At 37.6% G+C, this 16,863-nt stretch overlaps 1 protein-coding gene across 3 annotated transcripts in view; it reads right to left on the bottom strand.

The window, feature by feature from the left end:
* LOC141389915 (uncharacterized) overlaps positions 1 to 16,863 on the bottom strand; it is a 354,555-nt gene that overhangs the window by 315,630 nt on the left and 22,062 nt on the right. For 2 of the 3 annotated variants that reach the window (XM_073962156.1, XM_073962157.1), the window contains exon 2: positions 11,954 to 12,982. In XM_073962156.1, coding sequence (XP_073818257.1) covers positions 11,954 to 12,577 — 624 coding nt within the window. In that variant the 5' untranslated portion in view covers positions 12,578 to 12,982. The remainder of the gene's footprint in view (positions 1 to 11,953; positions 12,983 to 16,863) is intronic. The other variant, XM_073962158.1, reaches the window with a different exon arrangement.

Here is a 16,863-nt window from a genome sequence, read left to right as displayed (position 1 = left end):
TCACAACGGGTGAATCTATAAATCAAATAGTATCGGACCGGATACCAGAATCAAGTGAAGTAGCTCTGTGTGAAGTTCCAATACCGGACAGAGATATGTGGATCGATGGAACCCTTGCACAGATTCCCGCTGGAAGCTGCGGGTTTACGGACGGGGCTGTGTTAGGGGGGAGAACGGGACTGGGTCTTTATATCGTAGACACGGAAACGAGGATCTCCCTTCGTCTGCCGGATCATAACACGATCCTCCAGGCCGAAATCCGAGCGATCACAGAATGTCTGAACTGGTTTAAAACAAATACAAGGCCACTCACAGTTAACATCCTTACGGATAGTAAAGCAGCAATTAGAGCTATAACAAGTAAGGCAACAATATCGAAAACTGTCTTAGAGTGTAAAAATGCAATTAACGACTATTCCTATTATGGCTCGGTAAACATTATATGGGTACCTGGACACATAGGGATTACGGGAAACGAAGTAGCAAACTCCTTAGCAAAACAAGCCAGGGAGCTACCTACAGTAAGTCTAGACAATGCCAAACCTTTAAAGGCGGCGCGTATAGAACTAAAAGTTTGGGCAAAGAATGCTCATGTATCCCTATGGAATAACCAGGAAAAGGGAAAAACTACAAAAATCCTATGGGGAAACCCAGACCAGGACAAAACAAGTGACCTCCTAGTGATGAGTAAAAAGGATATCAGTCAGGATATCAAGCGCATCTGCACAGGATAGGCTGTGCAGAGAATAGTGAATGCAGGGCATGTGGCGAGGACAACGAAACGTTGGAACACTATCTCTGCCACTGTCAGGCTTTCACAAACTTGAGAACTCAACTAATGGGAAACGACATAATTACAGGACTCGACCATATCAAGGACATCGGGTTCAAAAACTTGAGGGACTACGTCAATGGGACGGAACTCCTAAATAAACAACAACTTCTTGGACACATAAAATTAGAGCGCACAACAGGCCTCTTCTGGCTTCAGTGTATGCCCTTTCTTTTTAAGGACATGTGGTGATCTTGAATCACCCCTCTTTTCAACCTAACCTAACCTAACCATAGCTACTGAAGAGAAGGGTGCTGCATACAGAGCAACTCTGCATTCAATAGCAACACGAAGCGTCAAGGGAAAATCGGGAGAAGAAGAGAGAGGAGAAGCATATTTGCAGGTGAAAGAAGAAAGGGTCAGAAAAATGTAAGAAACTTGTAATGTTCAAGAGTCAGAAAGAAGTCCGAACATTTTACCAGGTTGTAAAATATCAAACTGAAGGGTATAGTGCAAGTACATTCTCCTGCAAAGATGATGAAGGTAATCTGGCAAATGGTACAGATAGCATACTGAGGATCTGCAAGGAGTATTTCATGAAGCTCTAGGTATCAAATGACAATGAAGATACCCACAACCAATCTCAAACGACGACGTTTAATGTCTACCACCTAGACAAAGCGACATCATGACAGCAATTAATCGAATGGAAGACAATAAAGCAGCAGGAGCTGATTCGCTGCCCGCCAAAATGCTCAAGACCGGGGTCGGAATGCTGACAAGGAATATGCTTCAATTAATTAGCGAAATTTGGCAGGAAGAAAGCATACCCAACGATTGGAGCCTCAGCCTTTTTTCCCTTACACAAGAAAGGAGACAAGGCGGTTTGTGCAAATTACAGAAGCATAAGTCTCTCACCCATCGCATTCAAAGTGCTAGAAAAGAACCGCGAACGACAGATCGACCATAACAACCGACTATAAGGGCCTAATAACAAACAGCGATAAGACGAAGTGTATGGTATAAACACGCAAGACGTACAGTAGATTCGGACAAACTATGGATATTGGTAAATACAATTTCGAAGTAGTAAAAGATTTTATCTACTTCGGCACCGATACAAATAAAACCAAAAGATATACCCTCAGCCTGTGTGAATTGAAACGTCCATCTATTGACAATATCGAATCTACGGATTATGGATTTTGTAGCCTTTTTGAAATTCGCCGACAAAAAATATTTGGTTTGAAACTCAAATGGTTGCCGAGGATCTACATGAAGCAATGGACCGAATTTGGAAGTTGATCTTTTTTTGGGATTCATTCCTTTTGATAGATTTTGTAACCACCAGTCATTTAAGTTGGTCACCGTATAACTTAGAAGTTTTGGGCCACGATGCCAGAAAGCATGGACTTGTCCACGAAAAAACATAAAATCGCTTAAACAGGACCACAAAGAATAGCATCGGTATCATTTTTCGAAGATTCTTCGAACAGATCCTGAACAGCGTTTAAACAAAAATGTTGAACTTTTGTGGGGGAGGTACCCTAAGGAGAAGACCGATTTCTGAAGTAAAACTACATTTGGACAAAATATAAGGAGATCCACGTGATATTTTTTTAAGTTTTGTGGGTGAGGGAGGTACCGGAAGATGCGCTCCGACAGTGCCCATCTTCAAACTTAAATTTAGTTTGGACTAAATATTACGAAGCCCAAATTTTGGACGGAATCGGCTGATCCGTACGAGAGTTAATGTACGCATAGTACCATAGACATTTTTACAGATTTCTTGCTATTTTCTCAGGAAGTATGGACTTGCCACTGAATAAAACTTGCACCGTCGTCATTGTGGCAGAGAATACAAGTTGTTACAACAAAGATGAAAGCGATTCGACAGCGGGCCTTGAACTCCATTTTTTCCGAAATTTATCCTAAATGAGTTGACATGTTCATATTCAAGACTGATCTATGTCTCGTAGTATGTACCAAATCAGTTACTGCTTTCAGGAGTTATGGTGGACACACATTTTCCGAATATTTTCGAACTTTTGTGGAAGAAATATTTAAAGGAATGGATCGATATGGCTTAAACTAAGTTCCGACAAAATATTACAATGGCCAAATTTGCGCTGCACATTGTGCCATACAACTTTCTGGCTATTTTCTCATAAAGTATGGACTTGTCCCAGATAAAACATGTACCTTCGTAATGGGGCCAACGAATACAAGTTGCTACAATAAAAATCAAAACGATCTGAGAGCAGGCCCTAAACTGAAATTTTTCAAAATCTTGGGTGGGAGGTACCCGAAGAAATGGACCGTTGGAGTCCATATTGGAATCTCATCTTAGTCCGGTAGAAATTTCACTATGCGCAAAGTATGGATCAAATCTGTCAACAACAACAACAACATTGTTCCACAACATCCCATACGGGACAAGGGAGACTTCTCTCATATCAATGAGTGCACCCCGATTCATATTTAGCTCAATGATATGGGACCTACTGTTTATCGCCGAGTCCGAACCTCGTGTCCTAGGACACCACTTGTGGAGAAGTTTTTCAAGGCTGAAATACTCAGGAAATGTCGCCAACATTACTGAGGGGTATTTTGCCACCGTTGAAAAAATGTTTGATGTTGCCTGGCCGGGGAATCGAACCCCCGACCTTCTGCGTGCAAGGCGGGCGTGCATACCATTGCACCACGGTGGCACCCAAATCGGTCATTCCCTTCAAAAGTTATCGTGCGCACAATTTTTTTTTTTTTTTTTTTTTGTGGGGTGTTGCCTGAAGTTATGGACCGATATGGCCCATCTTCGAACTTAAGCTAAGTTTGGACAAAATATTACGTATGCCAAATTTTGGACCAAATCAGCTCATCCGTTCGAAACATATTTCGCCCAAACATACCTGGGGTCCAAAACCATTACTTTGATGAAGCACATTTTGCCCGTATGAAAATGTATATACCCTCGTTAGCATAAATGCTGAGGGTATAAAAAGGCTGCGCTAAAAAGGGTTTGACATGGAAGCGGTACAGATTGAACGGACAAATATTCATCTCTGTAGAAAGCCACTCCATAGTCGATATGTCTCATGAGCTGCTACCAGCAGCGAAACCAGGCCTAATAATGGTGGTTGTGTGGCTTTGAATTGTCGGCTTTCCTTTTTCACTTGCAAAAAATCTTCGGTCATTAAGCTCAACTCCAACCAGAAAATTAATAAAAACAAGTAAGATAATGTCAGTCGGCTTTGCCGACAGATATATACCCTCAGCCTATGTGAACTGAAACTTTCTTCTACGGACACATCGAATTTTTTAACGCCCTTTTAGAATTTTGTGGCCCTTTTTGGACATTTGAACTTGCCGGAAAAAATGTGGCTTAGGATTTAAATTCAAATTGTTGCGGAGCAGGCCGACATAGTCCATTATGCAAGTGGATTTTATTTTGAGCGTTATATCTTTTCGATAGATATCGACTAGTTATTTCAGTGGGTCATCGTATAACTTTTGGAATAGGTTGATCAGTTCAAGAGTTATCGTGCTCTACAGTCACTACATTTGGTGGCATAGGGGTTTTCTACACCTTTCGGGCTGTTTTCTCAAGAAGTAAGGACTTGCCGCTGAAAAAGCTTTTACCGTCGTAATAGAGGCAGCGCTTACGAATTGTTTCAATAAAAATCGAAGTGATTCGAGAGCAGGTGTTAAAGTAAACTTACACACGATGTCATAGGGTTTTTTGCATACTTCAGGCTATTTTCTCAGGAAGTATGGACTTGCCCCTGATGAAACTTGTACCTTCGTGTGGGGGGCAGTGAATACAAGCTGTTGCAACAAAAACCAATGCGATTCGAAAGCAGGCCCTAAACTTATTCGAAATTTTGTGTGCGAGGTACCCGAAGGAGTGGACCGATTGAGTCCATATTGGAACCTCATTTAAGTCTATTAGAAATTTCACGATGTGTAAAGTATGGACCAAATGGTCAATAGATACTATTTTGGTCTATGTGAATAGTTTAAAAGCAAAGCCACATCTAGTCAAACAAAAATCACACCCTACCAGACACTGATACTACCCGTATCCCGTCACGGGAACGTGGGTACTTGCAAAAGCAGATGAGGTGAGAAAATTTCTTCGAAAGGTTTATGGGCCAATATGGACGGTTAATACCAGCGACGTATGCAAAACGAGTTGTACAAGCCTAACGAAATTGATATAGGCTGTTATTTATAAAGATGACCCCGCCAGTAAGTCATGTGAAGTAAGAATAAAATCCTTAAGTGTGTGATAGAATCGGTTCTGAATATTCTAGCAATTTGTTGTCACGAAATGAAACACCTGAAATACACTAGTTCATCAAAGCTCTAAATCTTATTTAAACGTCGAAAATCTGTAAAATCTGTTTCCCCTTCAAAATTCACTCTAACTCAACTAAGAAATAAAATACACTGTGCTACAAAACTTGACAAAAAATCATTCTGGGCTTCTCATGTAGTAATTCGGGTTTCTTCGAGACCATGGAAGACGAAACTGCTATTGGTTTTTTAGTTTCCGTTTTATTTTATGTAAATCTATATATATAAAAGAGCTTAGTGATAAGTGAGTGACTGACTGACAGATCATCGCTCAGACGAAACGGCTGAAGCTTGTGGGGGTGAGAAAAGGCTGGGTTTTTTGGAAATTCGAACTAGAAGGGTACGAAAAGTACTAAAAGGTACCAAATATGGTACACTTTGTATTAGGCAAACGGAAAAAGCTAGAAATTTGGAATGAAGGTCACTGAAGGATAGTTAGAAAGATGTACCAAAGAGTATTTAGAATTTCGACCTGTAAATTTACGAAAAGTACTAAAAGTTACGAAATTTAGTACCAATTGTATATTTTGAACGTGTACGGAAAGTTCTAAATGATACTAAATTTGGTGCCTTTTCGATTTGATTGAACGAATAGAGATGGAATTCTGAAATTTGGAAATAAGGTTACTGTTGGAGTATGCAATTGAGGTAGTTTTGGAAATTCGTATTTATGGCGTATAAAAAGTACTAAATGGTACTAAATCCCTGCTAACATTTCTCAAAATTGTGGAAGATTGTTCGCTCAGATTAATCTTCTGTGATTCCCAACGGCGATCATTGGACGATTGTTTACATTTTTTCATAGATTTTTCAAATGATCGCCCTAGAGAATCACAGATGACTCTTCTGGAAGAGCAACAGATGATTGTTACTAACATTTTTGATTTTGTTGCATATAATTCTCATATACACTTTCTACAGAACTTTGATATAAATGACACGTATAATATTATGAGTATTGACAAACCACACATGTCCAGGTTTTGCCAAGTTTAACCAAAAGACAACATAGTGAGTCCCAATTTACATTAGGCGAGTTTACTTGCGGTAATTGTCAGTTTGTAGGTGAGAGAGGGTGCTGAGAGGCAAAGGGTTACCATATGCCTCACCTCTCTCTCCTACAAAATGACAGTTGCCGCAAGTAAACTCGCCCAATGTAAATTGGGACTGACTGAGGAAACAGTACTGAGTACAGTGCCTATAACAAATAACCACAACATAAAGGAATAATTAAAAACCATAACAAGGCAGAAAAGAAAACAAAAGGAGATGATTATTAAGCGATTAATATTTTTGAAAAGTGTTTGCAGGGATTTGGTATATGAATGGAGGTGGAATTCGGAAATTTGGTATTATAGTCGCTGCTGGTGTTGGGTTGATATATGGATGTGGTTGTGGATATACATACCTACCATAAGAGTAGTAAATGGCACGGAATTTGCTTTAATTTGTTATTGTGTAAAGAGGTAGAGTTGAAATTGTGAAATTCGGTATAAGGATATCAGTTGACGTTTAGAGTGGAGATAAGGATGAGGTTTTAGAAATGTGTACTTATGTATACGAAAAGTACTAAATACTACTATAATTGGTTTTGGGAGAACATATAGAGCTGTACATGAGTATCGCGGACGGGATATAGTTTTGAATGTAGGGGTGTAATTTTTGAAACTTATACCTATTATAAGTACTAACTTTGGTATCGTTTTGGTGTTGCATAAAGGTGTATAGCTGGAATTTTGAATGCTTGTATTAGGACCTATGCTGGTATTTACATAAGGAGTTTTCGAAATGCATGCAAATTCTGAAATAATTTATGGAGGTCGCTGAGGGCTGAGTTATTCAGGTTGTGTTAGAAATACGAAAAGTATAAAATGGTACTACATTTGGTGTTGGATGTAGCAATGAAGCTGGATATAATTAGTGTGCGAAAAGTCCTAAAGTGCAATAAATTTGGTATTGGGCTAAGAAATAGAAGTGGAATTCTGATTTATTATTTATTTGTCAGGTTCACTGTTAGAAGTGGTCGTACAATAAATATTCTAGAAGTATTGAATAATACAAAATATTGAAGCACTGGTATTGAGTGAACCGACAAATGGAATTTTTTATGATATAGGGTACTATTGGTTTTATGTTACGAGAAGGCGGTTTCTAATATAATATAATCCACGTTTTAGTAATTTTATTTAAAAACATAGATCAAAGCGACTATTGTTTTACAAGAAGAGAACAAAAAGGCCTAAATTAAAATGTCTCAAAAAATTTACTGTTATTTATATAAGAGAAATGTCAAAGCGTACGCATAAGGTGACATTTTTTGAATAAAGGTTTTCTAAATCCAAAATTAGAGCAACTATGGTTGGAAAATGTGGATAAAATGTTCAAAATACCCGTACCGTGGACTGATATAAAGAATGAGGGTCGCTGTTGATGTGATACGATAAGGTTTTTTTGGAAATTCAAACCACACCTCTGGTACTCTATCATATAAATGAGTGAACTGCGGTTCATATTAGCTCAGTGATATGGGACCTATTGTTTATCGCGGAGTCCTAACGGCGGGGCTGAATACTAAGGAAATGTTGCCAACAATAATGAGGGGTATTTCCCACCGTTAAAAATTTGATGTTGCTTGGCCTGGGAATCGAATGATTATTGGTATATTATTCCTTTTCCGCATACGATGTAGCGGACATTTTGCTAGAGTAGATGTGAATGTGGAGATCACCCATGCGTATGATTCTTATTATGATTTTTCTAACTAATAAGAATCATACGCATGTGCGTTCCAACGTTAAAAATGCTAAATATTAATAAAATATTTTTTTTTTCATGTATTTTTACGCCGATTTTATTGTCTTTTCCCATATTCGAAAGCTTACTTCTTCGTATTAGTAAATACATATGGGCATATTTGTAGAAATTTAACTTATGTTGTTATGTTGTTGAAGTATTGTAACCCGCGAAACTGTTGTACATCAACACAAACTCTGAACGTGTATCGGTAAAATGAACTGTTTTAGCACAATTCACCGAGGGATTTTTTAAAATAATTATTTGTGGGGAAGCTGTGACGACATTAATGTAAAAAAAGGGGAAAAATGTGTTGAAGCAAACACGTTTTTGTTTGGTATGTCCAATTATTAGCTTGAGAACACAATGCACACTTTATGCTCAAAGAGAAAGTTAAAGAATACACTTCAGACATTAAACTGCCTACGTATAATTTTTTCGAATTTTCACCTTAACCGCGTCAAAAGGATGCTGACATTTTGTAGCAAAAAAAAACATCTGGTTTTGGAATTTTTGCTATAATCCGGACGCGCAGCTAGATTTGTCTAAAAGCTTATTATGTGATTGTAGTACTCGAGAATTCGCATTTTTTGTTTATAAGTCGAGCGTGTAGAATTCATAGGATCGCAGCAATCTGCGTTCAAAGTTAAAATGGTTCGCCATTAAAATGTGCAGCCATGAATTGGATTGAAACTCAAACGTATTGAGCTTTTTGTTCTACAGGTATTGTATCCACTAGCCATTCCTATACTGAATTTTTTTAGAACTTTCGGACTATTGTGTAAGGAGGTATGTACTCGCTTCAGGGATTACCTTTGATTAAAATTTCCAAAATATCTTCGAACAGCCTTAAATTCATATACAGTGCTGCTCAAAACATTTGCAACTCGGATGCCTATATCACATTCAGTCTATTTTTAGGGACATTTTGAGTTTTGAAATATGTTTGTTTTTGTTATTTGATTTTTTGTTGACCATATTTTCAAGATTTAAAAAGGATTATTCAGTTATGAACACTTATGTTTAAAAAATGTGTGAAATATCGGAGGAACACTTGTTTTAGCCTGCTCAAAACATTTGCAACTCCGTGGTACGAATATCTATTAGTTAATTTTTGACGATTTTTTTGTGTTGATTGGCATCAAATTGTTTTTAATCATAAGAAGGGGGCAAAAAGCTTTCATGAGGAGTACATTTTATCCCACATATGTTTACTTTTGATAGACAAGTATGCCGAAAACAAGACATGTCTAATTTTTTAAGAAAAACTTAAATTATGACCAGAAATTTTTATCTACGATTTGCTAAAATGGTAATTTTTGAAAATTGTGGATCCGACGAGGTCCAAAAATAAACATAGGAACATCACAATATGTAAAACAGAGCTGGATACCACGTAAAAAGATCTAAAATCCCCATAAGATGGGAAGAAGATGCAAGGACAACAACATCAACTGCAGGGGATGATCAAATAATTATACGAATTATTAAGCAGATCTCTCAGAGGTCATCAACAGATTTTAAAAAAAGACTTGACACCGATAAATGTGTGCAAACACCTCCGATACATACCAAGGACACCGGTATACCAAAATAGGCAAATTTTGGGAAAACAGTAATTTCCAGGAAAAGTGGAATTTTTCATTGAAATTATGCAAAAAATGTGTGGTTATGTTTTTGGATTAGTAAAACCTAGTACTTCTCCTCGATATAAATCAATATTTAAGTTATATTACTTGAAAAAAGTTGATTGATCACCAGAACGAAAGATAATAGAATTTGTCCCCTTATACGAAAAAGTTGACCCAAAATGTAGAAGGTGTTTTATATTGCCCAGGAGGTATTTTTATGGACAGGAATGTTATAGGATACATGAGGTCTTGATATTTATCAGATCCAAGAAATGACCTGACAGGTAGCATGTCAAAATCTCACCATGTACACGCCAGAAATGTCGTATAACAGAATGTTTTGGCATAATACCGCATCTAAACGTGTATATAATCACGTAAAACTAGTAATTTTTTGAAAATATGCTTACGTTTTTATCGAACCCAATCAGGTATAGTAATCTAAATTCATATAGGAGGTTCCGGGACTCCAATCTGGAATCTAGACTATTAAAAATCGTATAAAACCTTGGTATTTGATAATTATCCTTAGAGCACAGGATTCCAAAGGATATATTAATTTATTTAGTTAACTGGTTTCCTTTACGATGTCTCCAGATAATAAATAAAATGTTTAATTCACAATATATTATCAAAACAAAAATAATTTCTTCAGATTTTGAAACAAATTTTCTCAGTTGCAAATGTTTTGAGCAGAACCAAAAGTGAGTTCGAGCTTTGTTTTGTATATTTTTTGTAAAATAAGAGAAAATTTTGCAAGTTAATTTTTAAATCTTTAAAAAGGATTCAATAAACAATCAATCTACAAAAATATTGGCATTTCAAATCCACAAACTACCTCAGAAATATATAAAATATAAACTAGTCATTCCAGTTGCAAATGTTTTGAGCAGCACTGTATGTTTTGGGCCATTATCTCAAGAAGTATGGATTTGTCCCTGTAAAAAAATACCATTGTAATGGGGAGTCCCCATTGGGGACATCCTGCTGAAAACAATAAAAGCGATACAATTTGAACTTCTATACCTCAATAACAGTAAAACCAACGAAATTATCATAAAGGTAAATCTTGTCCAGGTGTAAACACCTTCCATTTTAAGTTGCTTCAAGAGCACCGTGATATTCCTACAGTCTACCATTACCATCAACTCCCACTGTACTTAACACTTAACACTGTACTTAACACTTCAATGTATTTTACAACAATCACTATTCCACTATAATTCTCATTCACCTTATGTTACTACCCCAATGTATATTTAAATTTTTGCTCACCTAGGTCGTCGAATATCGCCTAATCATTTCTTCTAATTTTTGCAGTAAATATGTTTAGGTGATAGCTCAGAAAGGCCGCAGAGAATAATTGTTGTTTGTGGAGATGAGCAAGTGAGACAAACCCGAGTGTTACCGATAAATAAAAGAGGAGAAATTAAAACACAAAGGTTTTTAGTTGGTATAAATAATAATATTGGTGTGGGTGATTTATTAAGGCGAAAAGTGCTGATGACTTTACCTGGTGTGGGTGAGACGCGTTACAATTCGCGGGTAAACCGAGAAATACTTCCGTACTGGTGAAGAGATGACTTATAAGTGTTTTGTGTATAAAAACCGAAAGTGAATCAAGGCTGAAGCAATCACTGCTGATTGGAAAGTTCTCACTACGATCCGAACTGAGCGAATACAGTTCCAGGGAGAAATTGCAGAGAAATTCCACTACCAAGAGAGTACTCTCTACGATCCGCGCCGAACATAGTCTCTGAGAAGATTTGTAGGGCAATGATTGGAAATATCACCCTACGGTCCGCCGTAAGCGAACATAGTTTTTCAGAGGGTTTGTAGAGAACACTTAAGGAAGGGAGGCCTCTCTGCGATCCGAACTAGGCGAACAAAGGCTCCCTGGAGATTTGTAGTGAAAATACCAATAGAGAGTTTCTAACTTAAACAACATAATGAAATTATATTTTTGTAGAAATGTATGATGTTGTATATAGGCCAATCTTTTAAAGAAAAACAGTTTATTTGATTTATCTTCACAAGTACTTGACTTGTTCTACAATAAAATAAAGTAACCTCCACAGAAGCCTTTTAACACTTCAGAAGAATTTCCGAAATCTCCGAAATTTAAATAGTTTTTGTTAAATAAATCCAAATGAAACTCAAACATGTTGCCCAATGAGGCGTATACAAATGAGATCATTAACATCTCCCACTGTATCTGAAACAAAACCTTAAATTAAAATTTCGAATTTCATAAAAGTCTTTCAAGTACTTATGTATGTTCCTGCGAATCACAGTGTTCGCACATACCTAAAGTATTGCAAAATGCAACAACAGCTAGCAAAGAGTACAAATACAAACAGAAAAAAACGTAATATGTGATGAAACAAACAAGCAAACTTACCACACAATATTTTTCACTTTTCTTTGAGCATTCCTTCAAATAGAGATGGGCATTCTGCTCCGAATAGTTGAGGCATGGTGTAATGGAACCGACACCCTCATTATATTGACCGCACATTTGGCATTTCAAACCATCGACACCAACAAGGCCACAAAGAAGGACCGCCAGCAAGGCAAAGATGCTCTGCCGATAGCTCATGATTTTAAATGATGAAGAAAACGATGAAACTGTTGTGTTGTTTTTGTTGTTGTTATTAATATTGCGGCAGCTATCCTTTGGCATGGCCGAGTTTGCAATTTCATTTACAGATTCTGTGGCTGCTGTATTGAATTTATTTCTACGTCCAGTTTTTGCTGTTGTTGCTAGTAGTGGTGCTGGCTTTTGTAATGTTGATGCCGATTTAACCTCGTTCTCTTCAAACACTAGAGAGCTGTTTGATGATACTTGTGATGTCAATGGTGATGCCGCCAAAGATGATAATCGACCACGACCCAATGTATTCTTTTGTAATTTTAATATTTTTGTTGTTGCTGCTGCTGCAACTGTTGTTGTTTTTCTAACAGCACCACCATTGGCTGTAGAGGTGGCAATTTTTCCATTGTATCTTTGTGATGCTGGTGACATTATTATTGATTGATTGATAGATTCGATTGACTGAGTGAGTTGACTTGACTTTGATTTGGAACTTTGACACTGACACTGGCACTGACTTATGACTTTTTGTGTGCTTTGTTATGCTTGTCAATGTAATGTTTATTTTTGTTTGTTTAGTTTTTCACTTTTTTCTTGTTATTAGTTTTGTTAATGGTGTTTGGCTTGTCGTTGTTGTTTTTCTTTTTTTAATAATGGACAATATTAAGTTTACTGTCGTTTTTTTTTTAATTTTTAAATGGGCGAGGTGTTGACTTGAGTTTTTTAATGATTTTTTTCAAAGGCTTTTTTGTTTGTTGCTTGATTGGATTTTCTTTTATTCCTTATATCCTCTTTCAGTTTGCGTTTTTATAAAATGTCATTTATTTTCTTTATTGACTGTAATTAAAGGAAAAAAAATATTTATTTTTTTGGGTTTCTTTTTCTTGCTTTTCTGATTCTCAATTTTAATTTGTTAATTTTGTATCAAAGTGAAAAAATGTGTTTTTATTGTAGCACTTCTTTTGCCGAGAACTCCTCAATTACCACAAACCAAATTGCCTCACAAAGGCAATCTCAGCTTTTCTGTTGTTTACAAAGTGGATGGTTTTTCTGCTTTTAATGGAAATTCTTAAATTAAAATAAAATGAAAAAGTGTTGAAAAGTGAAATTTCGAAAAATTTTAATGCTGTTCCGAATCCACATTTGATTCACTAAGCTCCAGAAATTATATAAATCTAGCGAAAAAATGTGAATTATAGGAAACAAGTAACAAAGAATCTGCCGGCTTTATCGACAGCTAAATCCCCATAACCTATGTCTATACAAAAATAATAACAAGAGTGGTGGTCCTAAATATCCTCTAAACAGTTCGGTAATTTTAAAACGAAATAGGAATTTCATAAGTGACAAACGAAGTTTTGGGGCTTCCTACGGAAATCTTTAGGCGCTTCTCGGGTAGGTAGGTAGCCTAATTTTTTTTCACAGTCAGATACACACAACAAGGGGTCTGTATTTATTTGTATTTATCAATAACTACCTCGACCCCTTCAAAGTAAACCCCTCAGATATATTACTCTTATGCCAGCGTTTTTCAATCCTCGAAACACTTCTGAAACGCGCTTTTTGATCCTGTTTCGATTTTCCTTTTATCTCCTCAATCGTAGCAAAATGTTTTCCTTTCACCGGTGTCTTCAGTTTTGGGAAGAGGAAAAAATCAGCGGGGACCAAATCCGTTGAATACAGTGGTTGAGGCATGATAACGCACAAGCATCGATATGTGAGCTGTTGCATTATTTAGCATAGTGCAAAATCCGCGATTGGGTTTTCACAATTCTATGCGTTTCTGATGAATCGCTTCGCGTAAACGCTTTGAGGTTTTGGGAACCTTCGGGCCATTTTCGAGAGAGAAATGGAGAACTCAGTTTTAGCGTATACGTTAAATACAACTAAAAAAAACTTAGAGCCAGAGGTGTATGCAGAAGTGTCCCTAAACATTTCTAGGCCCATATCTCCCGTAGCAAAAACGAATAATATTGTGTCAACGACTACCCGCTATAAAAATTGCAGCACTATCCGAGAAGACGCTTTAAATTGAATTACTGGCTCTAATTTATGAGGTATTCCTTACGATAGTTATCGTAGCGCAACATTTTAGTTGGCCATCGTATAATTTTTGGCAATTGAGCGAAAAATGTTGAATTTTTGTGAAGGAGGCACGGAAAGAATTTGTCATATATGGTTCATCTGCGAACTTGATTTAAATTTGGGAAATATATGACGATATGCAAAGGTTGGCCAATGTCAGTTACTGCTATTGATAGTTATTGTGCCATTTTAGTTGGCCTCCGTAGGATTTTTTAGAACTTTTGGACCATTATGTCTGGAAGCATGGATTGGCCTACGAAAAACATTATATCGCTGTAAACAGGGCCCACAGGAGTGCCTTCGGTAAAAATGTCAAAATTATCCTCGAAGAGTACACAAATTGCAATTAAGCGAAGATTTTGAACTTTGGTATAGGGAGGAAATTTGGCGAGTGCAAAGTTTCGGGCAATTCGTATAACCACGAATTATATTGATCATTAGCCATTATTAAGTGACGTAGGGGATGGAAGATACCAAGGAACGGTCCTGACAGGCTTTAACATGGCAGAGCCCAGGATTTATCTTGGTTCCTCTTTCATCTCAAGTGGACACTGACCTCCCCGTGGTGTTACCTGGGGAGCTGCCTTTAACAGCCGTTAAAGATAGTGAGCTAACACCCATAAGAACTTTAAAAACTTGCGTATGGGCGTCGGGTTAGTAACCCTCCCCTAGAAAAAGCAGCCTACTATGAAAAAACGAAAGGAAAAACGAACCCCTCTAAAGTTGCCGAACCCCGCAAACGTTTTAAGGACCAGGATCTGCGAATCTGCACCTGGAATGTTCGCACTCATTATAGAGAAGGTGCAGTCTTCGCATTTGCAGATGTACTTGAAAAGTACAAGGCGTAACAACAACACCTAAAGGTGACACACTGTATTGTAGCTGTCATGACGTAAAGCATGAGTTTGGTTGCGGATTTGTAGTTAGTCGGAGACTAAAACATCTGGTATCCAGCTTCACCCCAGTGAATGAAAGACTTGCTGCAATTCGAAAAAAAAGCTAAATTCTTCAACATCAGCTTTTTTTGCGCTCATGCTCCCACTGAAGAAAAGGACGAACAGACCAAAGATATATTTTACGAGCGCTTAGAAGAAACATATGACCGTTGCCCTGCCCATGACATTAAAATTATTCTAGGCGATTTTAATGTCAAAATTGGAAAGAAGGATATCATTGGCCCCACAGTCGGGAAATTCAGTATCCACAGTGAAACATCTGACAATGACAAAAAAAAACATGGTAGTTAGCAGTACCAGATTAAAGCATCTCGATAGTCATAAGGGCACCTGGATGTCTCCAGATCAAAGAACAAGTAATGCAAATAAAGCACGGACAGATACAACGCGGAAGTTGGACATCGGTAAGCTGCAAATACACTGATAGCCACAGCATATTCCACCCAATTAGCCCAATTGCTTAATGAAAGCACTCCTCGTCCCGATAACATATCAGCGCAATGGAAAAATATTGCCCAATCCATGCAACCAGCCGCAAAATCCATACTTGGATACCAGAGACCTCCACCAAGGAACCCATGGTATGGCCAGGAGTGTCGTGCTGCTACCGAAGAGAAAAATGTGGTATATAGGGCTACTCTACAATCGGTAGCAACGTGTGGCGCACGAGAGAGGTATCGGGAGAAAAGAGGAGAGGTAAAACTTCTTTTCCGCAGGAAAAAGAGATAAATGGAAAAACGGGAGTGTGAAAAAATCGAGATGTACAGGAGCCAAAATGAAGTCCGAAAGTTCTACCAAATATGGATTTGGTCCAGGCACATCCTCCTGTAGAGACCAGTAAGGTAATTTGCTAACTGATACAGATAGTGTGCTCAGGATATGCAAAGAACAATTCTCCAAACTGTTGGTATCCGATAGTAGCGAAGACGACGAAGATACCACAGACCCAATCCCAGATGATGGTACTGAATGTATACCGTCCAGCCAAGATGAGGTAAAGACAGCAATAAATCGGATGAAGAATAATAAGGCAGCAGGAGCCGATGGCTTACCAGCCGAGCTGTTCTAAACCTGAGACAACGCGCTGATGTGTATTCATCAACTAGTTAGCACCATCGGGCAGGAAGAACGAGACCCGACGATTGGAACCTGAGCATCCTGTGCCCTGTCCACAAGAAAGGAGATAAGACTGAATGCTCTAACTAGAGGGGCATAAGTCTTCTCCCAATTGCCTACAAGATAGTGTCAGAGATAATGTGCGAACGACTAAAGCCTATGGTCAATGAAATAATTGGACCATACCAATGCGGCTTTAGACCTGGCAAGTCAACCATTGACCAGATATTTACCCTGCGGCAAATCCTGGAGAAGACCCCACAGCTGCAGATTGACACCTACCACCTTTCTGCCCTACTCCCAAAGATATACTACACCATTTTCACATGTAATTCGAATAATTTCAGTTGTAATTCGAAACATTTCACTTGTAATTTAAGAATTCCAATTGAATTTCGAATTATTTCATTTGTAATTTGAAAATTTCATTTGGAATTCGAATTATTTCATTTGTAATTTGAATCTTTTCATTTGTAATATGAATTTTCTTCATTACAAATTACAAATGGATGAAATAATTCGAAATTCAATTGGAATTCTCAAATTACAAGTGAAATGTTT

Source organism: Musca autumnalis, unplaced genomic scaffold (genome assembly GCF_047663935.1).
Source record: "Musca autumnalis isolate F117 unplaced genomic scaffold, ASM4766393v1 scaffold_1, whole genome shotgun sequence".
In the NCBI taxonomy this organism is placed as follows: domain Eukaryota; kingdom Metazoa; phylum Arthropoda; class Insecta; order Diptera; family Muscidae; genus Musca; species Musca autumnalis.
This window is presented reverse-complemented; position numbering and strand designations above follow the sequence as displayed.